Source organism: Nerophis lumbriciformis, linkage group LG34 (assembly GCF_033978685.3).
Source record: "Nerophis lumbriciformis linkage group LG34, RoL_Nlum_v2.1, whole genome shotgun sequence".
NCBI lineage: Eukaryota > Metazoa > Chordata > Actinopteri > Syngnathiformes > Syngnathidae > Nerophis > Nerophis lumbriciformis.
The window spans coordinates 16075001-16101742 of NC_084581.2; the positions used below are offsets into that span (position 1 = coordinate 16075001).

Consider the following 26742-nt stretch of genomic DNA (forward strand, 5'->3'; position numbering starts at 1 on the left):
GAAGCCCGCCATCGACCCTGGTGGCACTTGCCGGAAATTGAACTCCGGGTGTAGTTTCGACCAGTTCACTTGGACAGGAAGCCTCCCTCATTGTTCCCCTCCGGCAGCAGTAATGATCCCTCCGCAGGTTCACCTACGGAAACTTTATTAAGGCGTTTATTTGCTCTAAATCAGGAGTGCCCAAACGTTTTGCTTCCATGTGCCAAAGTGTTTAGCTCCATACCGCCATATATAAGGTAGTGAAAATCATAATGGTCAATAGATGGCAACTAATTAGCTTTGCAGACATGCCGACTCCTGCTCTAGATAGTAGAGTTTTATCGTTCTCTTAAAACTATCCAATTTATGCCGTGTTTATTTGTTTATCTGAGTATTTGAGTATTTGAGCCTTTTTGAGGAGGAAAAAGTCACAAATTAGATCTCTTTATTGGCAGTAATCACCATTAACTGTGTGGGCAACACGGTGGAACAGGGGTTAGTGCATGTGCCTCACAATACAAAGGTCCTGAGTAGTCCTGAGTTCAATCCCGGGCTCGGAATCTTTCTGTGTGGAGTTTGCATGTTCTCCCCGCGACTGTGTGGGTTCCCTCCGGGTACTCCGGCTTCCTCCCACCTCCAAAGACATGCACCTGGGGATAGGTTGATTGGCAACACTAAATTGGCCCTAGTGTGTGAATGTGAGTGTGAATGTTGTCTGTCTATCTGTGTTGGCCCTGTGATGAGGTGGCGACTTGTCCAGGGTGTACCCCGCCTTCCGCCCGAATGCCGCTGAGATAGGCTCCAGCACCCCCCGCAACCCCAAAAAGGGACAAGCGGTAGAAAATGGATGGATGGATGGACCATTAACTGTGCTCTGTATAGCATACATGTTGCATAGGCTACATGTGATCATACAAAAAAAACGTTGCCTGTAGGCGAGAACCAGATCATACTATGAAAAACTTGAGTCGAAGACAGCCCTAATTATTATTATCAACCTTTCAACTTTTATTTTTTACAATACATATTATTCCAGCAATATCCTAATTGCTATGTATTCATAATATTTTATTAAATGTTTTGTATTTTAACCACATGCAGCACTTTGTGAGCTCTCTCTGCTCTATAAATTGAATGTACAGTTTACCTACCTACCTACATTATGCTTTTTTGACCTATTTTTCGATTTTTGCTCTTTAATTTAGTCCTACAATGTGCTTCAGCCTCATAAAAGTGCTATCTTTGTCACATTTTGAAAAACCCCAGTTTATGTACTATACCAGGAGGGCGAAGTGTTTTCTTAGTGTTTGATAGTGGAGTAGTGTGATAGCGGTAGTCGTCTTAAAAATATCGGTAGTCATGACCAGGGTAGTAACGTTTACTGGTATTAATTATGAACCACAATAAAATTCCCGATAGTTAATATTACCGTTTTAAGTTTTAATTATCGTAAAAACGTGATTGATTACCGTACTTCGATCAGCCCACCGCACGGTGATACTGCGCGCTGATTCCTAGGTAGCAGCTAGAGCTAGGATCTTTAGCTAGCACTGGTAGCTCGCCCTGATTTGCTATCTATCTTAAACACTAACATGAATACAAGACGGAGCTCTGTAAAAAGCCAGAACAATGTTTCTTCTGCCAAAGAAAGTATATTGTGTGTCTGTTATTAAAAGAAAACTTGGTTAAAACATTTCAGTTTGCCTATAAATATTTTTTGAGCACATTTGACAATACCGTGATAATAATGTTCAGCGTGATAATTTTGGTCACAATAATCAGGAAATGCAAGTTTTATATTGTTACATCCCTAGACATGACTCGTGATAGTCAAAGGCTGGGCTGCACACTTGTGGAGATAATCTGCACGCTTCCCCATTTCGCTTTTCACAGTGATGGTAATAAACAGATTCCCTAGACTATTAGTGGTGCCCTGCATGTTTGGATTGCTGCTCCCACGGCTAATACTTAGCCTTTCGTGTCAGCTTGTATTTTGATTAACGAGCAAATACATGATGCAAGAAACACTTCCTGTCTTAAACTTTTGATGTATATTGTGTGAAAATTCAGTACTATGTAAATCTATTTTTGGCGGTCCAGATTTATTCGTGCGGGCCGCAACAAATAAATGAATGTATGGAGGAAGGAAGGAGGAGTGCAAGGTGTCTAACATCCACCAGCTTCACTAGTGATGAGATCATGGAGGAGTGGAAGAGGGTTACAACCTGTACAGCTCTGAATTCTATGTCCAAGAGGATTAAGGCAATGCTAAATAACAATGGCGCTCATACTAACTATTCATACAAAGGAAACAATTTGAGCATGACATGAACTTTTTTAGTTGTTATTTAGATAATCATGGCCATGTTGGTAGTAAATATTTACTGCTATACTTGCTGTACACAGACTACTTGATATGCAAGTTTACTTTCAATGGTATTGTCCCTTGAGAAGATATAATAAAACCGATGCTGAAATTTGGGGATTAGTCAACATCTAAGGTGGAGATGAGGAGATGTGTTTTTGTAGATTTATGCAGCGTGTGTGTGTTGTTTTCCCTACGTGAGTGATTCATTATGCCCTCCTCTCCCTCTTCGGCCCTCCCTGCAGCCAGGATTTGAGGAGATCAATCCGGAGTGGAAGACATCGCTGGAGAGGAGGAAGAAAATAAAAGGTACTTTGGCCGGCGGGGCTTAGCAGAGACGACTTTGAACGCTGACACAGCAGAGCTCGCTCGATTCAATTTAATGATCTTTGACACATCTTATTCACTGAATTATACACTTATTTAGACACACAACTGGAGGCGGCTAAACTTTATCCCTTGGACCACGCCTGCGAGTTGCCGTGTTGCAACAAAGCGTGTCGATTTTTTTTTGGACAGTTTTGGGCCATTAGTACAGATAGCTGTGACAGCTCAGGTAAACAACGATCTAAAGTGTGAGCGTAATCATGACAAGTGATGAATAAGCTCCGCGTGTAAATACCTTTCATCGCCACACGACAGCTCGGCGTCATGCACTCATAGCGGCGGTCTTGTCAAGAAATGTTACTGATTCATGTTTATGTTGTCATAGGCTGGTGTTTACATAACAAACACAGAGACACTGCATCTGGTACACCCGCACAAGGTTATGCAACAGCTGCATGAACAACTCAATTTGTATAGTAATGATGGCACATTTTGATTGTTGTCGTGGGGGTAATTTTACAGTTATTGATGTTGTAGTTTGCATTGATGTACAATTGCACCCAATCACTTGCAGAGGAATTCCTTAAAAAAAATTAAATAAAATAAAATAAAATATATATATATATATTTTTTTTGCATACATACATACATACATATATATATGTATATATATGTATGTATGTATATATGTATGTATGTATGTCTATATATATGTATATACCTGTATATGTATGTATGTATGTATATGTATGTATGTATATGTATGTATATATGTATATATATATATATATATATATATATATGTATGTATGTATATATGTATATATATATATATATATATATATATATATATATGTATGTATGTATATATGTATACATATATATATATATATATATATGTGTATGTACTGTGTATATGTATACATAGCTATGTATGTATGTATGTATATATATATGTATGTATGTATATTGTTAAATGTGGAATGAGTGAGAGGGGTTGGGATATTATAAGCATTTGCTTCATCCAACCCCTTTTCAAGCCTTGCATAAATGTCTCTGCCAAAATGTAAAAAAAGTGTTATATAAAAATATCAAAAATATTTAAATATGTATGTATATATACAGTATATATATATATATATACTGTATATGCGACGTAAAGATACGTTTATCTATCCAATCATTGTTAATGCAGATAAAGAGCAGTACCAGCCTCTAGTGGACGTCAACTGGTGGAGTGAAAATGTCCTCATCTTGGCTCGCTGCTCTGGCTCTGTCACCGTGTCGTCTGTCAGGACCCTCAGGAACCTTCTGGGCAAATCCTGCGAATGGTTCGAGCCCTCACCCCGAGTCACGGCCGCATACGACGGCGGGTTTCTCAGCCTGGAGGTAATGGCCCCGGCAGCCAAATTGGTTGTTTTTGGCACTAACGTCACTACAATTGTTGCTTTAGTTTGCCGTTTTGTCATCCATAGTGCGAAGTGAAACTAGCCCAGAAGCGCGGGCGTCTGGAGAGCAATCTCAGTGGTGAAGACGAGGACGTCGGCGAGGACGCCGGCGGCGACTATGACTCGGACGACGAGTCCTCCGCCAAGGCCCGCTATTTTGGCTACGTTAAACAGGGCCTGTACTATGTGACAGAGATGGAGCGCTTCGCGCCACCTCGCAAACGCCCACGCACTGTTGTCAAGAACTACCGTCTGGTTAGCCTGAGGTCAACGACGCCAGAGGAACTCTACCAGAGGAAGGTAGGAGGACCACAAAACATTAGGATAATTGCTTTTACCTCACATGCCAAACTGTATCCAACTTCCGTTTATCACAGAACACAATTTGCGATTTCACTACTATCACGTTCAAATTTTACTTGTTGGTAACAGTCCTTGAGATCCCAACATTGGTCAAAAATGGCATCTCCTTTAATTTTGATGGCTTTATGACTATATTTTGTCAGGAAACTGTAATTAACTAACCACTTGGTAGCGCTAATTCATTCACTTGTACTAGAATGAATACAACCAAAATACAGTGTTCCCTCTCCACCTTGCGGTTCATTTACTCCCATATCACTGCATCACAGACTTAACAATTGTTTATAGGTACAGTGGTACCTCTACTTAAGAGTATTTTGAGATACAAACTTTTTCTTAATCTTGCTGGGTTGCACCTGACATCAAGTCCGGCTCATTAAATAAGAGTGGTGGTCGAGCAGCATCTGTTTTCAATGGGTAATGAGCGCCATTTCGCCTTTCTTGAAGAAAACTGCCCTATGTTTGTGTTGTTTTCGACTTTACGAACCGGTTAAATCACAAAAAGGATAGAAGTTTCTTCTATCAAGCCATATTGATATGATATTGAAGTCAATAAGGGCGGAAGAGTACCATAATTTACAAAAAAACGACAACAAAAGTAGCACACACTCCAGTCCAAGTGAGCAAAGTCGAAGAATGCACATGTTTGCAATCATCACTTTGTTGAGGGTTTGTTTCATGAACTTTAAACGTTTACTGTTTCCCATGTAAGTATTATCTTAATATTTTTTTTATTTCTTAAGACACATTTTTGCTACGAGTGTTTCGTAAAGCACCCACTTGCCGAGTCTAAATAAAAGAAAGCAAATGAAAGCAAAACTTAAGAGTTCAACTTCACCACATACACAATGTTGACATCTTTTAGTTATATTTTGATAAAGACGGGAAAACGCGTACTTGTGAACGGCGTTAAGTTCGCACACATAAAGAAGTTGTAGACCGCCATGACTTTTCAAGTTTTCAGCTGTTTTGTCGTGTATAATGATGTCTGGAGCACAATATACAAACCCCGTTTCCATATTAGTTGGGAAATTGTGTTAGATGTATATATAAACGGAATACAATGATTTACAAATCCTTTTCAACCCATATTCAATTGAATGCACTACAAAGACAAAATATTTGACGTTCAAACTCATAAACTTTTTTTTTTTGTTGCAAATAATAATTAACTTAGAATTTCATGGCTGCAACGCGTGCCAAAGTAATTGGGAAAGGGCATGTTCACCACTGTGTTACATCACCTTTTCTTTTAACAACACTCAAGAAACGATTGGGAACTGAGGAAACTAATTGTTGAAGCTTTGAAAGTGGAATTCTTTCCCATTCTTGGTTTATGTAGAGCTTCAGTCGTTCATCAATCCGGGGTCTCCGCTGTCCACATTTTCGATGGGAGACAGTTCTGGACTGCAGGCGGGCCAGGAAAGTACCCGCACTCTTTTTTTTTTACGAAGCCACGCTGTTGTAACACGTGCTGAATGTGGCTTGGCATTGTCTTGCTGAAATAAGCAGGGGCATCCATGAAAAAGACGGCGCTTAGATGGCTGCATATGTTGTTCCAAAACCTGTATGTACCTTTCAGCATTAATGGTGCCTTCACAGATGTGTAAGTTACCCATGCCTTGGGCACTAATGCACCCCCATACCATCACAGATGCTGGCTTTTGAACTTTGCGTCGATAACAGTCTGGATGGTTCCCTTCCCCTTTGGTCCGGATGAAACAATGTCGAATATTTCCAAAAATAATTTGAAATGTGGACTCGTCAGACCACAGAACACTTTTCCACTTTGCATCAGTCCATCTTAGATGATCTCGGGCCCAGAGAAGCCGGCAGCGTTTCTGGATGTTGTTGATAAATGGCTTTAGCTTTGCATAGTAGAGCTTTAACTTGCACTTACAGATGTAGCGACGAACTGTATTTAATGACAGTGGTTTTCTGAAGTGTTCCTGACCCCATGTGGTGATATCCTTTAGAGATTGATGTCAGTTTTTGATACAGTGCCGTCTGAGGGATCGAAGGTCACGGTCATTCAATGTTGGTTTCCGGCCATGCCGCTTACGTGGAGTGATTTCTCCAGATTCTCTGAACCTTTTGATGATATTATGGACCGTAGATGTTGAAATCTCTAAATTTCTTGCAATTGCACTTTGAGAAACGTTGTTCTTAAACTGTTTGACTATTTGCTCACGCAGTTGTGGACAAAAGGGTGTACCTCAACCCATCCTTTCTTGTGAAAGACTGAGCATTTTTTGGGAAGCTGTTTTTATACCAAATCACGGCACCCACCTGTTCCTAATTAGCCTGCACACCTGTGGGATGTTACAAATAAGTGTTTGATGAGCATTCCTCAACTTTATCAGTATTTATTGCCACCTTTCCCAACTTCTTTGTCACATGTTGCTGGCATCAAATTCTAAAGTTAATGATTATTTGCAAAAAAAAAAAAAGTTTATCAGTTTGAACATCAAATAAGTTGTCTTTGTAGCATATTCAACTGAATATGGGTTGAAAATGATTTGCAAATCATTGTATTCCATTTATATTTACATCTAACACAATTTCCCAACTCATATGGAAACAGGGTTTGTAGTTCGACATGTCTGGGAACGCCATCGACAGATAATCCTTGATATCACTCGACAAATCTTTTTGGTTTTTTTAAGTATAGGGACCTATTCCATTGCATAGTTACATTTTTTGCTTGTATCTGCTTTTTGCAAGAAGATCTAGGCCCCTTGCGTACTCAGATAGTTTGTGTGCTGCTTGCTGCACAACAGCAATCTTGGCTTTGCTCTGCCCCACTAGTCTGATTATGGCAGATAGCACAACTAGGAATATTTACTTATGTAACGACAAAACTCTGTGCTACCCGGTAGCCAAAGTTACGGACCTTGTTAGCGCTCTCGCCTGTTTGATTGAATAAGATGGTTATGCGCCAATCAGAACAGATCAAAAAGGATTTCAAAGTCCTTTTCAGTCTGCTGGAAGAGTAAATACTGTACATTATTATTTATTGACTTTAGTTGTTTATAGTACATTCTGTTTTCAAACAATATTTTGTATTCAAAAGGGTTTTTTTCATTTTTAAGAGGCATGTCACATGTTAAAATTGTGCTGATTTGGGGGAGGCATGCACAGATTAAATTGATTTCAGTTCATTTCAATGGATGGTGCTGATGTGAGATACGGGTGTTATGAGTTAGGAGCTCGGCCATGAAATCAATTGGGCTCGTAAGTTGAGGTATTAATGTATTCTATATAAAAATATTTTAGCATCTATTTGAAGCCGAGCTACTTCTTAACTGCAAGAATGAGCTCTCTGTTCGTAGCTGCAAGGAGGAGTTATTTGGCGCTGTAGATCTGGAGGCTTGACTGTGTGTCTGTCTGTCAGTCGACACATATCCACTTTGTTTGAGCTCAACTAGCTCCGTGTGGGAACAGTTGAGCTGTGCTGGTGCGTTTTTGTGTACTTGTAGTATTACATTTATTTGAAGTCCTAAAATGTTGTCTAAATGTTCTGCGCCTTCTAAAGCTTCTGGCACAGAACCCAAACCCCAGAGGCAGCAGCTTAAATCGGAAAAAAGGAAGACCTCCTCATTGCTATGCTAAAAGAAGGTAGCTTAGCTATGAGCTACAGTACTATTTACTAGCAGCCATACAATATAAATGAATCTACCCACTACGTAAATAAAAATAAAAAGAATATGAGGACAACAGCAACAATGTTATAACTACATAAGAGTGTAAAACGTGTTTAAGTAGGTGTTTGTATGTGTGTGTTGAAGGTGATTCATGAAAATCATAAAATAAATAGCGTCCCCCTTCACTTAAATTCACTTACCACAGGGTTGGAGAACCTATCTCCCACAAAAGTTGATGGAAGACGATAGTGCTGTGTGATATGGACAAAAATATCTAGCCAGTATTACTTTTTTGAAACATCTCTGTGACATGTGCTGTTGACCTCTTGGCCAGGTCACCCTTGTGAAAGAGATTTTGATCTCAATGGGTTTCTTATCTGGTTAAATAAGGGTACTAATAGGTAATTTTATATCGTGATAACTATATATATCTCGACGTAGTCTTTTTCCCTCAAATTACATATCAATACACACACAAAATGAATGCCAATTTATCTTATTTCTTTCTGCTTTTATCTATAAAACATTGTATACATAAAATGCGGCATGGCGCGGTTGGTAGAGCGGCCGTGCCAGCAACTTTAGGGTTCCAGGTTTGATTCCAGCTTCCGCCTTCCCAGTCACGTCTGTTGTGTCCTTTAGCAAGACACTTCACCCTTGCTCCTGATGGGTCGCGGTTAGGGCCTTGCATGGCAGCTCCTGCCATCAGTGTGTGAATGTGTGTGTGACTGGGTGAATGTGGAAATTGTGTCAAAGCACTTTGAGTACATTGAAGGTCGAAAAGTGCTGTACAAGTATAACCCATTTACCATTTACAATCCTGTCTCCAAATATGAATTTAGAGATGGCATCTGTAATTTCTTTGTCTGCGGGACTGCTTGTCATAGAGCAAGGGGTTCAAATTATTTAAAAATTTTTTTTTTTTACAACATTCTAACTCGGGCTACATGGAAGAAAATCTATTCCCAAGTGGGCTGGACTGGTAAAATCATGGCATGATAACCTAAAAATAAAGACAATTTCAAACTGTTTTCTTTGTATAAAAAAATGAGCAGGTACATTCTGAAAATGCACAAATCATAATGGTTTTTTTTTACACTTACTTGTTGTTGTTAATAGTATTCCATTTTCATTTGTCGTTATTTATACTTTCTGGATATATGCTGTGATAATGTTCCTCAGTCAAATAGGTGAAATTGAGTCTGGCAGAGTTTTAAAATGCTCCCATTGTTCTTTTTTAATCTATCAAAAAAGGGGCGTTATATATATATATATATATATATATATATATATATATATATATATATATATATATATATATATATATATATATATATATATATATATATATGCATATATATATATATATACAAACCCCGTTTCCATATGAGTTGGGAAATTGTGTTAGATGTAAATATAAACGGAATACAATGATTTGCAAATAATTTTCAACCCATATTCAGTTGAATATGCTACAAAGACAACTTATTTGATGTTCAAACTGATAAACTTTTTTTTTTTTGCAAATAATCATTAACTCTAGAATTTGATGCCAGCAACACGTGACAAAGAAGTTGGGAAAGGTGGCAATAAATACTGATAAAGTTGAGGAATGCTCATCAAAAACTTATTTGGAACATCCCACAAGTGTGCAGGCTAATTGGGAACAGGTGGGTGCCATGATTGGGTATAAAAACAGCTTCCCAAAAAATGCTCAGTCTTTCACAAGAAAGGATGGGGCAAAGTACACCCCTTTGTCCACAACTGCGTGAGCAAATAGTCAAACAGTTTAAGTTTCTCAAAGTGCAATTGCAAGAAATTTAGGGATTTCAACATCTACGGTCCATAATATCATCAAAAGGTTCAGAGAATCTGGAGAAATCACTCCACGTAAGCGGCATGGCCGGAAACCAACATTGAATGACCGTGACCTTCGATCCCTCAAACGGCACTGTATCAAAAACCGACATCAATCTCTAAAGGATATCACCACATGGGCTCAGGAACACTTCAGAAAACCACTGTCACTAAATACAGTTGGTCGCTACATCTGTAAGTGCAAGTTAAAGCTCTACTATGCAAAGCGAAAGCCATTTATCAACAACATCCAGAAACGCCGCCGGCTTCTTTGGGCCCGAGATCATCTAAGATGGACTGATGCAAAGTGGAAAAGTGTTCTGTGGTCTGACTAGACACATTTCAAATTGTTTTTGGAAATATTCGACATCGTGTCATCCGGACCAAAGGGGAAGCGAACCATCCAGACTGTTATCGACGCAAAGTTCAAAAGCCAGCATTTGTGATGGTATGGGGGTGCATTAATGCCCAAGGCATGGGTAACTTACACATCTGTGAAGGCACCATTAATGCTGAAAGGTACATACAGGTTTTGGAACAACATATGCTGCCATCTAAGCCCCGTCTTTTTCATGGACGCCCCTGCTTATTTCAGCAAGACAATGCCAAACCACATTCAGCACGTGTTACAACAGCGTGGCTTCGTAAAAAAAGAGTGCGGGTACTTTCCTGCCTCGCCTGCAGTCCAGACCTGTCTCCAATCGAAAATGTTTGGCGCATTATGATGCGTAAAATACGACAGCGGAGACCCCGGACTGTTGAACGACTGAAGCTCTACATAAAACAAGAATGGGAAAGAATTCCACTTTCAAAGCTTCAACAATTAGTTTCCTCAGTTCCCAATCGTGAGAAAAGAAAAAGGTGATGTAACACAGTGGTGAACATGCCCTTTCCCAACTACTTTGGTACGTGTTGCAGCCATGAAATTCTAAGTAAATTTTTATTTGCAAAAAAAAAAAAAAGTTTATGAGTTTGAACATCAAATATCTTGTCTTTGTAGTGCATTCAATTGAATATGGGTTGAAAATGATTTGCAAATCATTGTATTCCGTTTATAATTACATCTTTTTTTTGAAAAAAATAAATAAATACATATTTACATCTAACACAATTTCCCAACTCATATGGAAACGGGGTTTGTATATATATATATATATATATATATATATATATATATATATATATATATATATATATATATATATATATATATATATATATATGCATATATATATATATATATATCTTTTAAATAAATATTTTGTTTAAAAAGAAGAAAGAAACTGCATGATATAGATGGCTATCCTATTTACTTAAATGTAGCTACGTTTTAATTTCAAAAATAGAAATAAAATTATTCTTGACAATAACTTGAATATGTACTGTAAATGATTTGAAATAAAGGAAAAAAAAAGTTTATTATATGCTTTTTTTTACTGGACATCCACTCTACATAATTAAATGCATGTCATGGTAATTTAGCATGATTTTGTACTAAATTGGATCCCATATTTTATTTCAAAACATTTTTTAAAAGTTCGATTTCACTTTAGCTCCATATTTCTGCAGTATGTTACAACCCTTGTTTGTATTTTTCTTGCTGTGGAGCTGAACAGCAGGGTTGAACTTTTTCTGTGTGATTTCCTTCTGTAAATTCTCATTAGAGCTTAGTGAGTACAACAATACAGGGTCTGCAAAATGCCAGCATTAATCAACTCAGTGAAAGCCGCTCATTGGATCAGCTGCAAAGAAACAACAAAAAAAGTGTTGTCTTTGTTGTCACTGATGCAATTTCTCAGAGCTCGGGTGCTCTCAAATATGCTAATTGCGGCATTAAAAAAACACGCTGTCAACAAATTGCGGCAAAGACGGCGACAATATGCACTTTCACAAAGCTTCTCAATTGCCCCCTAAATTTGAGTCATGGATCATCAGTCATTTTTATGAGGCGTCATCTAGTGCCTTTTTCATCACTGTCATCATCATTGGATGGCCATTAGTCTTTGCCATCAATTTTAACAGTGGAGACTAAAAAGTAATAAATCATTATTATCAGTTTGAAACACTCGCGGTCCAGTCCTGCTGCAGAGCTTTTTGGCGACTCTTACAAACATTGAATTAGACACTTAGTGTGATTTGCCTTGCATTCAAGCTTGTGTTTTTGGCATGGGACCAAAGATGGCACAGTAAAGAACAGATGCAGTGCTTCCCACAGGACTGCAATCTATTTGTGGTGGTGTGTAGGAGAGGGTGGCATCATATAATTTGCATAATTGGCCACGACGCATATGCATGTCAGTGTTTCCCCCAGAAAATTTGTTTGTTAAGTTGGTGTCTCTCCGGCGGACAGACCGGGGAAGGAGGTGGGTGGGTGTAAGGATCAGTGTAAGTCGGCCTGTCGCCATCACGTCTCCACCTCGTCGCTGCCACCACAGCCTGGGGAGCAATAGACTACAGACTGCGGTGAAGTAGGCCGGCTTCGTCGCGTGAAGAAGCCTACAATTTTTGGTTGTGTTTTACTCTCCATTTGCTGAATGGCGATATACGATATATATCTCGATATTTTTTCCGTAAAGTAAAAACGAAACAGTCATAGTTACCTGAGATACTAAGTATGTCATTATTATGACTTAGTAAGTCAAAATGACTTACTGTAAGTAAGCGTTTGCAATAAGCGTTTGAAAAAAAGAGTTAAAAGTGGGGCCACATGCTGACATATGTTCAACTCATGCTTAATTTATTACAGCATTTGGGAAGCCTGTAGTTGATTTTCATTATGTAAATGTAATATTTTTTATCAACATGTGATAGCAGGGACCCTGCCATTCAAAACTAGGCTGCTACATTACTGATGATTAATGTAACTATAGCTGAAAAAAATAGTACAATAGCAATAGGAGAGACTATTCATCCCTGAATACCATGGAGTTCATGTAGGTTTTATGATGCAGTTACATTATTATATCAACTATCAGAGACAACTTCAGGAAACTCTTCATTTAACATAATGTCTTTTTTTGCTGCTTCAACACAGCTCAATCAACACAGAAAAAGGTAAAGTGAAATAACTTCTGTTAACTGTAGGTCAATAATGCTTGTCTTTCTCTCAGACAGACATGGCTTTGCTGTCCGTAAGACACACACGCACGCACGCACACACGCACCGCACAGTGAGCTAACGTTACGCTAAAAGCTAATTAGCCTTCACCTCAAGGACTGCGAGCAAGCTGAGCTGCCGCTTATGTTTCTAGAACGTCAACGGGCTCATAGTGATGTTACTAGTAGTTGACTTTGAAGTGTTTATTAAAATTTGGGGAGAGTCCGCTGCCTTACCTGCTAAACACCTTTCTGCTCACTCCACGCAGGAGCACTGACTTCATGCGCTCTGAATACACACTGCTGATTGGCTGTTACATGCACTCTGAATACGCACTGCTGATTGGTTACACGCAGAGCGGTAACAGCCAATCAGATGGTTCTGTGGGTGGGACAATGCTGGGTGCTGCAGAGACGTACTGACAGAGGCAGAGGCAGAACTAAGCGGAGCAGCTTGTTAAGACTTTAGTTTAGGCGGTGGCTCTTTGTTGTTAAGGCGGCCGCGGGAAACCCTGCATGTAATTTGTATAGACAATGTGGGATAGACAAAAAGCGAATACAAAAACAACATACTGTATGTTTAGAAATACAAATTCACTTTTTGTATCGCTTTTTTATGGCCTGCGGTTTGAGAATAGCAATACGTGCTCATGTAAGTCTAAAGGTATGGTGAGAATGAACTATCAGTAAAATACATGGAGAAGGGGTAGGATTAAATATAGGCATTGCTTCTTCCTACTCCCTTTCAGATATGTAAAACATAACCACATAATGTTTCTAATGTAACTTGTTAAACATGTCTGAAACAAATAAATCATAACTATTTACATAACCAACATAGAAAGTGGCTAGTCAAATGTTTTGAAAATTGGCTTACAATATAGCAACAAAGTTGCTAAACTGACAACACAGATTTCTCCTGCTACATCTTCTTATGCTCTGGTAGATTAGGTGTACTGTATATCAAGGATGTGATGTTTTTTGAAAGAAATCCCAACTGTTTAGTTGACCTGACACAGTTCGGAGTGTATGTGACACTAGGGGACGGGGGAACATGTACCCCTCTGATTCATAGTGAGACTGAGACTGGAGGGTTGTGACATTCTCGAACCAAATCTATTGACCGGCTCATTATAATGAACAATGACATCAGGAATGAGTCCTATTTTTCTTTTCTTGAAATTGTTTTTATCGCAGTGTATTTTTACACAGATGCAAACTCAAGCTCAAGTTTGACAACTTTGGCTGAACTAGCACAGATAATGCTTCTTTCCTTCACTGGCACCACCGGTCGCTTGGCAAAAGGTGCACACTCTCACGCTCTCATCTTATGAAACGTTTCTCAATGTTTCATACTACAACGTATTACTTCTGTATCATTATTTCTATTAATGTTCATTTAATGTACAGTATACAAAGTTTTTTATTTTTAAACGTATGTTTATAGTACAGTTTAGGGCTGGAGGATTATGGATGAATATTAATCCCGATTATATTGATTCCCCGTGACTGCGTGGGTTCCCTCCGGGTACTCCGGCTTCCTCCCACCTCCAAAGACATGCACCTGGGGATAAGTTGATTGGCAACACTAAATTGGCCATAGTGTGTGAATGTGAGTGTGAATGTTGTCTGTCTATCTGTGTTGGCCCTGCGATGAGGTGGCGACTTGTCCAGGGTGTACCAGATAGGCTCCAGCGCCGCCCGCGACCCTGAAGGGAATAAGCGGTAGAAAATGGATGGATGGATGGATATTGATTAATATTGTAATCACGATTACATGACACGATTATTCATTACTTTGAAAACATGATTATTTATTGTACCACCAAAACTCAACCTTAAATATAGTGAAAAAAACAAAAACCCTGAATAAAAATTAGCAACGAAAAAAGTAAAAACATAATAGCAGTAACATATCATTTAAACAACAATAGCAATATAAAAAACAATACCATTTTATTTTTTTAATCCAGTTTTTAATTAAGTTTTTTTTTTTTTTTACATTTTACACTTTTACAGTGTGCTTTTTATGTAAAAAAAAGAAAAAAAAGTTTGTAAATTAAATGCAAAAATACTCACATTTGTTGGTACAATACATCTTTAGGCAATTGTATCCAGTATTTTAGGTCAATACACAATAATTTTGTAAATGCATCAGTAAGTGCTTTGAGTACAATATGTTTGTGTAAGGTACTTTTTAGAAATCTTTATTTTTAGTCGGCCAATTAGATTCATTAGGTCTCCAAAATAATTATGCCATTTTTTTATTCTTTTAGCCAGACCTGTGTGTTTATTTCCGTACTTGACGGTTTGCAACATCCAGTGGACACACAGGTCTGGCTATAAGAATAAAAAATTGCATTCTTTATTTTGTTAGCGCAGTCAGACCGTATGTGGCGCATCGCGCTATTATTGTGAAGGGGAGAAGTGTGCTGTGCTGTTGTTCTCAGTTTGACGAGTAAAGAGATGACTCACTTGAGGCTGTTAAAAAAAAAAAAAAAGAGTGCCTCTAAAGTTGTGACCACTGTTTGTACATTGATGTTACATCCATGATGTCGTTCACAACAACACAAGCAGATGAGGTGTTGTGGGTGTATTGATTGTTCTTGCTAGGTTTAGCTTCTTAGTTCAGTCGCTGTTTCAAGTGGTCGCCTCAACATTGTTTAGTTCAGGACAGGGCGGTTCAGTGTGTCGGGATAAATGAGCGCTACCGGACACATTATTTTCCCAAACAAATGTTTCTTCTCCTCACAATGACAACATTTCACTTACATTTATGTCAATTTCCCTGATATTGTTTATCAGCGCATTCCGTTTTATTGACCAATTATGTGACTCCGTCCGCGGTTATGTGAACGCAGCAATCATATGCCTTACTTTTTTGTTGAGTTTAGTGATTATTGATTAGGGATAGTCAAATAAAAAGTAGCAACCATGTTGAGATCCCAAACTTCTAGTAGACGTGCTCTTTTTTCACTCATTCGCTCCTCATCTGTTTTACATCACAAGTTCCAGAATTTGCATGCACGTTGCGCGGCTATTAATTTTTTTTTTCAATTATTATATTTTCATAGTGTGACGCCGTAATCAAAATCAAAATTAAAATTTGATTGATCAATAATTAGTTATTATAATACAATTTTTTTAATACAATACATTGTGATTAAGGCATGGAGTGGAAAATAATTTGCTAATAGCTTGGTTCCTCCAATTCAAAATTTCCATCTGTGCTCCTCTTTCGTATTATGTTTTCCTTTTATCTTCGTGTTTAGAGCGTGAATGTTTAGTTCGGATTATACCTATTGTGAGGAGATGGAGAAACAGGCAGGAGAAGTGTTAAGGAAATGGCGAGCGGAAAATAGATTTAATGTGAACTATGTAGACGGCTGTAAAACAGTGATGGCTAAAACTTGAACTGTTTGCAAATACGGCAACACATAGCGGTAGCTGGCCCCCACTGGGCGCATTTCCGAGTGTGACTGGCTCTGCATCGCTTGGAATGACTCGGGACGAAGGCTTTACAGTACCCTTGCTGTCTTCAGGACCATGGACTAGGGCTGAACCATTTTGGAAAATAATCAGTTTTTCCTCAATTTGTGTTTGCGATTTAATGTGATTAATTTTTCAAGTTTGCTTTTATGTGTTTCAGCGCTAGTTGTGCATTTTAAAACCATCTCTATTACTTTATTTAACACATTTCAATAATCCATGTTTGGACGTTTGTCCATCATGATGCATCTGAGCATCTATCCTTGTCCCAAACCCTAGTATGAGATGTGTTAGGAAGTTACAAAGCCATGATTTACAATGCACAATTCACGATGTGATGAGGTGGCGACTTGTCCAGGGTGTACCCCGCCTTCCGCCCGATTGTAGCTGAGATAGGCTCCAGCGCCCCCCGCGACCCCGAAGGGAATAAGCGGTAAAAAATGGATGGATGGATGGATTCATTCAAACCGAAGTAATCATGACAAGTGTGAACTCACCGTAAGACCACCTAAGGCTGACCTCACCTCATCTCATCTCATCTCTCACCTCAACTGACCACAGATAATAAATTCAGCGTGAGTTCCTCGCGTCATGGCTTTTTCCCCCCTGTGCTACACGATCAGCTCTCCCTGGCAAGGCTGCTGACATTTTCATTAGGCGAATCCGCCGGGAGAGAGAAGCGATTTCTGATGTCCTCCTACGAGAGCTTTAACTGTGTGGCGGTTCTCTCTGCCCTCCAGGAACCGCAGTCTGGCTAATGTGTTGCTTTGTACTCCCACGCATAGATGGAGATAGACACGCTGTGTGTCTCTCTGTGTGTGTGTGTGTGTGTGTGTGTGTGTGTGTGTGTGTGTGTGTGTGTGTGTGTGTGTGTGTGTGTGTGTGTGTGTCGCTCTTTCACACAATGCGAGTGGACTGACTCGCAGTTGTTGAATCAAATCACATTCAAGGTATTTATATGAAACAAAAGCTGTCTGTAGAAGTGAGGATATTTTAACTCGAGGGCTGATGATTTTCACACCTTGTTGTATACCTGACAGGTAACCAAATATGACATGGGTTCTTTTTAACACATCTAGTAGGTTAGTGTGTTTATAAATGTCCCTTTCAGTATAACAAGCAGACTTATAATTTTTTTCCCCCCCTTCTCTGGGATTATATTCCCAGTTTTGATCTAGGACGTCTGGTCATGTATAGCATATAAGAATATTTTATTACTGTTAAGCAAACTATGAATAATAAAACATGTGTCCTTTATCATAGCTACACCTTTGACAAAAAAGCGAGTGAAAATCAGTGATATTCAGTGAGGTAAGATTAATTAAATTGTGCTGATAGTTCATTGCTCCTGCCAAATGAATTGCACTGAGTGGAGCGGATCACCTCTCCAAGATGGCGGCCCCGCGTCTCGTCAGCGCCAGTAGGCAGTAGCGCTCCATGCTGCGTAACCTTATAAGATGTCTACGGTTATTACGTTAGCAGTGAGTTTACAGCCTCACTGATTTAACTACACAGCAAATAAAAGTAACGTTACTTAGCCAATAAACGTTAGCTTACATTCAAAACTTACCCTTCTTTGTGCATCTTCAAATGTCGAACGAAGTTGGAAGTTGTTGCGTCTCCGTCTGTAATATTTGAACCGCATGTTTAGCATACTGCAATTAGTTTTTTGTTGAGCAAGTCGTAGTTTTTATACCCGAACGAAACCAACTTTGGTATGAATCTTTCTCACTGGCGTGTTGTTTGACAATTCTTGTTCGGTGGTTGTCCTGCAATTTGATTGGATGAATGCTGTGTGATGAAAACAACGCAGATCTAATTTGATTGGCTATTGTACTGAGAGCACACACGCAGCACACACGCTGACAGATAGACACGTACAAAATGAAAGCTACGGAGCGCTACTGAATAACTTTTTAATCTTTGGGTTTTGGGGAAAGTAGCAAGTCATGTCAAGTCAAAAGGCTCAAGTCCAAGTGAAGTCACAAGTCATTGATGTTAAAGTCTAAGTCAAGTTGCAAGTCTCTTTACATTTTGTCAAGTGTCCACACCTCTGGTGTATTGATTCGATTTGATTGTTATCCAACAGATTGACAATGAAGAGTACGGTGAAGCTTTGTCTCTTGCCCAAGCGTACAATCTGGACTCAGATCTGGTCTACCAGAGACAATGGAGGAAGAGTACTGTCAGCATTGCCTCCATACAAGACTACCTGGTAGGACATTGAAGTTAAAAACATCCATGTGTTCTAAGAAATAGTCAAAGTAGGCTAGTGGGAGCGGTAGTTTAAAAAAAACTATTTCATGCATCATTTTTAAACTAATTTTTAGTTTATTTCCACCTTCATTTGCCTTGAGCTCATTCTCTTTCGGCTCCCTTTACAACCCAGAGCAAGATCCGCAAGCGCTCGTGGGTGCTGCACGAGTGCGTGGAGCGCGTCCCGGAGAACGTGGACGCGGCCAAAGAGCTTCTGCAGTATGGCCTGAAGGGGACTGACCTGGAGGCCCTCATCGCCATAGGAAACCGGGAAGACGGGGGCAGGTAGTCACTCCTCGATTATGTCTTCTGAATTTAATAAAGCATCTCCCAAGGTGCTTATGACATTTTATTTTTAGGTTTATTATGCCCGGTGATGTTGACCTGGATGACCTTCCCTATGAGGACCTGTCAGACGAGGATGAAGTGGATATGAAGAAGGAGAAAGAGAAGAAGAGGAGACGAGAACTTTTGGCCAAGGTTGACTTTGGCAGGTACGTCTTGTGTTACAAACTTAAAATTATGCAAAATTGTCTAATCAGTGACTTTTTAACAGAAGTATATGTCATGGAAACATGTCTGTGAGCAACAAACGTGAGAAAAATTGACAATCTCTCTCAAAAAGTCACGTTTGTATTTTCTGCTTTTCATGACATCATCCTTCCTCATGGATGTGATTCTGCCTCTGACAATTGCCCCTTGTCAGATGTCCCTGCTCTTGTGTACAAGCCCACTACTTTATAAAAACTTAAAGGGGTCCAATGATGATTTTAATCTAGATTCAAACTAGGGCTGTGAAGTGATTACTTTTTTAAATCAGATTAATCACACTCTAAACCTGTGATTAATCATGATTAAACACAGGTTATTATAAATACACTTTACTGAAGAAAATACCCCAATATTTGTGTACAAATGCAATTTGTTTTTTAAATATTTTACTGAACTGCAAGTCATTGATTTGCTAAACTTTGGTAAAAAATAAATAAAGATTAAGTGCAAATTTTGAAAGTCTTTGCAGTTTGCCATAATTTTGCAAATAAGGTACAGTTACTAATTGATAATGTAGTAAACACACTCATAAACAACTTACCATAGTGCACCATTTACTCTTATTTAGTTTAAACAGTGAACTTGCAAACAAACACACAAGTTTGTTTATTTTTTTCAGATAACAATGCTGATCTCTTTTTTGGTACAATGCGACCCCAGGTCGTTGTGATTACTTTTAGATGCCCAACGTTCTCCAGTAAGCAAAATAAATTTACATTCAGGCTGTAGTTGCAAGTTGATGCTCTCGTTTGTGTAGTGCAGTTTGTTTATCCTTGCTGTAATTGTGCCTCTCCAAGTTATTGTATGACACATCATTTGTGGTGATATAAATGACATCTTCTTGCAGGACTTGGTCTTCACAGATGTTAGATGTTCTACATGCGTAGGCTGTCTTTTTAGCAAAGGCATATGTTTAACGTAACTGTGCTACCTTTGTTGACAACTTTGAATCAGTAAAATTTCCTAGCGTATCGTTCTCCTCCGCTTGTTGTGGATGTAGCTAGCATTCATGCTAGTATGTAGCTATCGACGCAGCAGCACCAGCTGACCGGTAGCAGCCGTCACTGCTCGCTAAGGACGGTGACTGCTGCTTGCTTTCACCTCAGTCTCCAAGACACAAAAAAGTCTCCAAGCCAGAAAAAAAGTCTCCCAATACCACCGAGAAAAGTCACTAGATTTGTCGCTAGTCGCTGTTTACAAAAAAAGTCGCCTAGAGTATTGACTACTCTGTCGGCGCCATCCTTTAAAATGGTATTTTAAACTTTATGTGTGCAGATTATAAAAACGTTTGTCGCTGCAAAACTAATAATTTACCTTAGTTTTATCCAAAGTTCTCTTTTGAAGCGAAATTGGCCGCTTCTCATCGTGATCACGGACTCTGTAACAAATGCATGTGCCTTCCAGGTTAAGCCTTAACCGGGAAGTGATTAATCATCATTCATATTTAATATGAATGATGGCATTCTTGGCATTCTCTCGATGAGCTTCAAGAACACCTGTGAAGTGAAAACCATTTCAGGTGACTACCTCTTGAAGCTCATTGACAGATTGCCAAGAGTGTCATGAAAATAAAGAAACACATTGAATGAGAAGGTGTGTCCAAACTTTTGGCCTGTACTGTATATGGTCGTCTTTCGCCACATTGTGCGTATATTATTGCGGTTTGACCACATTGCAGATTTTTTTCCCCGCAGTTGTACAACATTTTTTGGTCTAAATTAAGCATTTTTAACCATCATAATGGCTCAATGAAGTGAAAATATCAATACTACCATTAGATGAGACCAAACCAATTTGATCACTTTGTTCACTATTGTGGCCACTGATTGGCCCAGCCTCATGCAGCATTACTTTATTGGAGTGGAAAGGTGACTAAAATTAGTTATTGTCTAGAAGGCTTTCATAATGTTGAAAAATGTTTTAAATGTGTAGGAGGCATTCATAATGTTGACACATGTTTCTGGAAGGTAGTAAACCGTTTTTCCATATTCTAGCTATGAAAATATTTGATTTATGATTATGATTCCTACTTTGCGGAAATTCATTTATCACAGTCATGTCCGTAACCAAATAACAGAGATATGCATTTTTTAAATTGTATGTATTTTTTAATTGCACCGATTATAATTATAAGTTTAGTATGTGTATAATTTTGCAGGCCACGTGACCTGAAGTGCCAAGCAGGATTCAACTAATAAAAAAATATAAACCGCATGAATAAAATTAAAATAAATCACAAATTTTAACAAATAAAGTGGAACATATGACAGATGAAACACAATAGGACACATCATCATCCAGGGATAATTCCCTGTTGTTATCCAAGATTGTTCCTGACTGGATGTCTATTTAATTTTTTAGCCCTGACATTTTCTGTTCAACGCTCTCCTATCAAAAATAGTCTCTAACAATCAGATTTATGTGCGAATGTGAGTGTGAATGTTGTCCGTCTATCTGTGTTGGCCCTGCGATGAGGTGGCGACTTGTCCAGGGTGTACCCCGCCTTCCGCCCGAATGCAGCTGAGATAGGCTCCAGCACCCCCCGCGACTCCAAAAGGGACAAGCAGTAGGAAATGGATGGATGAATCAGCTTTTAACTGTTAATTAACATTAAATATGGATATTAGATGCCTAGTGGGGTAGCGGAGTAGGAGGTATCTCCAATCAACAGGAGAAGTAAGGCGCCGCCTTCACTTCATGGGCCTGTGGTACACCCTTGGGCAAGGTGGAGTACCCATTTAGCCTCCCGATCAGGGTTACATAAAGTCATGACAGGCAGATAGTGGATTAAAATGCCAAGCAGCCAGATAGTATTTGGAATTAGTCCACTTTTCAGTGTGCCATGCAGAAGATACTCCGGTATGGTACATTGGCTGGGACAACATGCTTAGTATAGGCACTGCCCTTGTAGAAAGAAACATCAAACTCTTGCAAATAAAATCATGATATCAAAGTCTTCAAAATTGTCAAGCGACAGTGTTAAGGGGGTCTTAGAGATTCCTCGCTCTGTCGGGTGACACCAGACCGCCATCCTATGTTTGCTTACGTCTATGTAAGCAACTCATCGAATTTGCGACATGCAATGTTAGAACTATGTACCAGAAAGGAAAACTAGGGAATGTCAAACAAGAAATGAGCAGAATAAAGATACATATTTTTGGACCGTAAGAAATACTATTAAGGCGTCTGTGATATAACATCAGATAACCACACAATTTTATACTCTGGAGGAAAGACACACCATAGAGGAGTTGGAGTAATTTTCGATCCTGAATGTTTGAAGGCATTGAAAGGCTTTTGGGCGGTTCTAGACAGAGTACTTGTTAAACTTAGAGGAACACCCTTTGACACTGCTCACATACAAGTTTTTGAACCAATAGCAGACAAAGAAGTAGCAGAGATGGACACATTTTATGAAGACCTTAAAGAGGGCAAAAAGACAACTTAAATCACAAGACATCAAGATTATAATAGGAAACTGATTGATTGATTGATTGATTGAGACTTTTATTAGTAGGCTGCACAGTGAAGTACATATTCCATACAATTGACCACTAAATGGTAACACCCGAATAAGTTTTTCAACTTGTTTAAGTCGGGGTCCACTTAAATTGATTCATGATACAGATATATACTATCATATACACTATCATCATAATACAGTCATCACATAAGATAATCATCAGGGTGTATACATTGAATTATTTACATTATTTACAATTCGGGGTGTGGAGGGAGTGGGGGGGGGGATAGGTTAGGTTGTTATCATCAGTCATCAACAATTGAGAACAGAGAAATGGATATTGAAACAGTGTAGGTCTGACTTGGTAGGATATGAACAGCAAGTAGTGGACATAGAGAGAGAGAGAGAGAGATCAGAAGGCATAAGAAAAGTATCTACATTTGATTGTTTACATTTGATTATAATTAATCCGGGGAGGGTGTTAGTTTAGGGTTGAAGTTGCCTGGAGGTGTACTTTTATTGTGGTTTTGAAGGAGGATACAGATGCCTTTTCTTTTATACCTGTTGGGAGCGCAATCCACATTGATGTGGCATAGAAAGAGAATGAGTTAAGACCTTTGTTAGATCGGAATCTGGGTTTAACGTGGTTAGTGGAGCTCCCCCTGGTGTTATGGTTATGGCGGTCATTTACGTTAAGGAAGTAGTTTGACATGTACTTCGGTATCAGGGAGGTGTAGCGGATTTTATAGACTAGGCTCAGTGCAAGTTGTTTTACTCTGTCCTCCACCCTGAGCCAGCCCACTTTGGAGAAGTGGGTAGGAGTGAGGTGGGATCTGGGGTGGAGGTCTAGAAGTAATCTGATTAGCTTGTTCTGGGATGTTTGGAGTTTAGATTTGAGGGTTTTGGAGGTGCTAGGGTACCAGGAGGTGTATGCGTAATCGAAAAAGGGTTGAACTAGAGTTCCCGCTAGAATCCTCATGGTGCTTTTGTTGACCAGAGAGGAGATTCTATAGAGAAATCTTGTTCGTTGGTTGACCTTTTTGATTACCTTGGTTGCCATTTTATCACAGGAAAGATTAGCCTTATCACCTTCCTGGTGATAACAATGTCACCCACTTTTATAGTGAAGTCATTGACTTTCTTAAGGTTGATGTGGGACCCAAACAGAATGGATTACGTTTTACCCAAGTGTATGGATAGATTGTTGTCAGCGAGTTCTACAGAGTTCAGCCTTGAGGATTTTCTCCACCTGTGACTTGTCCTTGTCTGATACCAGCAGGGCCGAGTCATCCGCAAACAAGAACAATTCACAGTCGCATGCCGATGACAAGTCGTTTATGTATACTAGGAACAGTAAAGGCCCCAATATACTGCTTTGGGGGACTCCACAGCTCACTGAGAGAGGGGCGGGGGGGGGGGGGGGGGGGGGGGGCGGGGGAGGGGCACGGTGCCGTTCACCTCTACCACCTGTTCCCTCCCCTCCAAGTAAGATTGCATCCAGCTCAATGAGGTTTTGTCAAATCCGAATCATTGCAAATGTTATTAAAAAAATATTGTTGTCCCTTTTGGAATTGGAGAGCTCAATAAACACGGTGAAACACTCATAGAGCAGTGTCAAGAGAACAAGTTCATCATCACCAACACTTGGTTTCAGAAGCATCAGATGATATGTAGGACATGAAAAAACCCTAGTGATAGGGTTAGAAAACAAATAGATTTCCTATTAATTGAAGGATGATTCAAAATCTCAATCCTAGAATCAAAGTCCATGCCAGGTAATCACATCCCAGTTAGATCAGTTATGAAAGTGAGACCCAAAAATATAAAAGAACTAAAAAACTGCAGTGCCCAATTTTTAAACAAGACCAAGATTTTCTAAATACTTTTGCTATATCAGTGTCAAACAAATTTGAAATGTTACGCACATTTACAAATGCAGAAGAATATGATGCAGGAGTATAAAATGTAAACCAGTGGTCCCCAATCACCGGGCCGCGGCCCGGTACCGGTCCGTGGATCGATTGGTGCTGGGCCGCACAATAAAAAAAAAAAAAAAATAAATAAAATAAAAAATATTTATAATTTTTTTATTAAATCAACATAAAAAAACACAAGATACACTTACAATTAGTGCACCAACCCAAAAAACCTCCCTCCCCCATTTACACTCATTCACACTCATTTGCACAAAAGGGTTGTTTCTTTCTGTTATTAATATTTCTGGTTCCTCAATTATATTGACCGGTCCGCAGTTACAAAAAGGTTGGGGACTACTGATCTAAACCACGGAGAAACTGCCCGCAAACCACACAAATAAATGGATGACTCAAGAAATTCTTGATTTAATGGACACATGGAGAGTATTACAACAAAACAAAAGTGAGTTCAACAAACTGGATAAGATTATAAAGAAGAAATGCAACAAGGCTAAAGAAGTATGGATAAACTTACATTGTGAAGAAATAGAACAACACAGGGACACTGATAGCAAGTACATGCACCAAAAGATGGTAAACTGGGGCCCTCAAAGTCTCGATGCATCAAATCAAAGTAAGGCAAATTACTTATGGATAAAAAATACATTCTGTCAAGATGGTCAGAATACATTGAAGGTTTATTCCATGACGACCAAGCCCACCTCCACCTATAAACAAGAACATGATGGAAGGCCCACTCATAACAGAAGATGAAGTGAAAAAAGCCATATCCAAAATGAAACATTGAAAAGCTGTTGGACCGGATAAGATACCAGTTGAAGTCATTGACACATTCAAAGAAATTGGAACATCAGAACTGACTAAATTGTTTAATATCATTTAAGACAGGCAAATTCCATCAGATATTAAAATATAATTTTTTCTTACACTGCCAATGAAACCAGGAGCCACAAACTGTGAACAACATAGGATGATAATCCTTATGAGTCACACAAACAAAATTATTTTTATAAGTACTGATGGCAAGAGCAAGCAATAAAATACGTCCAGAGCTTTCAGCCACGTAATTCGGATATCTCCCCGACAAGTGCACCAGAAATGCTATATTCACACTAGGTATGTTAATGGAAAGATCAATAGAAGTGCAGTATATACTTGTGTTTTAAAGACTATTCCATAGCGTTTGATAAAGTGAAAAATACTTCTTTTTTTTCCCAAATCTTGAGTGAGCTGGATATTGATAGGAAAGACCTGAATTTTCTATGAAATCTGTACTGGGAACAAGAAGCAGCAATCACAATGGATGGTGAATGCAGTCAATTCAAAACCATTCAAATAGGTGTTTGAAAAGGTTGTGTACTATCTCCTGATCTGTTTAACATCTACAGCCAAATGATCTTACGCCACATTAATCATCAAGCTGGAATAAACATTAGAGGAATTAATGTAAACAACCTCAAATATTCAGACGACACCGTGCTAGTGGCAGACTCTGGGCAAAAAAAAAGTTACAGAACATCCTGAACACAGCAGTAGCCCACTGTGAAGCAAATGGACTGGCTCTAAACATCAACACAACTTTATGTATGACTGTTTCTGAGAAACCACATGCACCTGCATGTAGCATCACGTGACAACAAGAAAATAAAATAACTGTATGAATTGAAATACCTTGGAATTACAATAACATCACATGGTAGATTCGAAAAAAAGATCAACAAATGCATTGCTATGTCAAGAGAAAGTTTCAACAAACTGAGTGCTACATTTAGAAATAGAAACATCTTCAAAATGTATGTATGGTCTGTATTACTATATGGCTGTGAGTGCTAGACTATAAATAATCAACATATGAGAAAATTATAGGCAACTAAAGTGCTCTTCAGAAAAATGCGCCCCATATCTTGGACTGAAAGGAAAAGTAACAAAGCGGTAAACACAAGATCATCTCATATTGCAATGATTC

The 26742-nt window shown here is 38.9% G+C and overlaps 1 protein-coding gene across 4 annotated transcripts in view; it reads left to right on the plus strand.

The window, feature by feature from the left end:
- nbas (NBAS subunit of NRZ tethering complex) overlaps window positions 1-26742 on the plus strand; it is a 377838-nt gene that overhangs the window by 44138 nt on the left and 306958 nt on the right. For all 4 annotated transcript variants that reach the window (XM_061929010.2, XM_061929012.2, XM_061929011.2 and 1 more), the window contains exons 13-18: window positions 2590-2653; window positions 3867-4060; window positions 4147-4419; window positions 18658-18783; window positions 18958-19109; window positions 19184-19318. In XM_061929010.2, the coding sequence (XP_061784994.2) occupies window positions 2590-2653; window positions 3867-4060; window positions 4147-4419; window positions 18658-18783; window positions 18958-19109; window positions 19184-19318 (944 nt within the window). The remainder of the gene's footprint in view (window positions 1-2589; window positions 2654-3866; window positions 4061-4146; window positions 4420-18657; window positions 18784-18957; window positions 19110-19183; window positions 19319-26742) is intronic.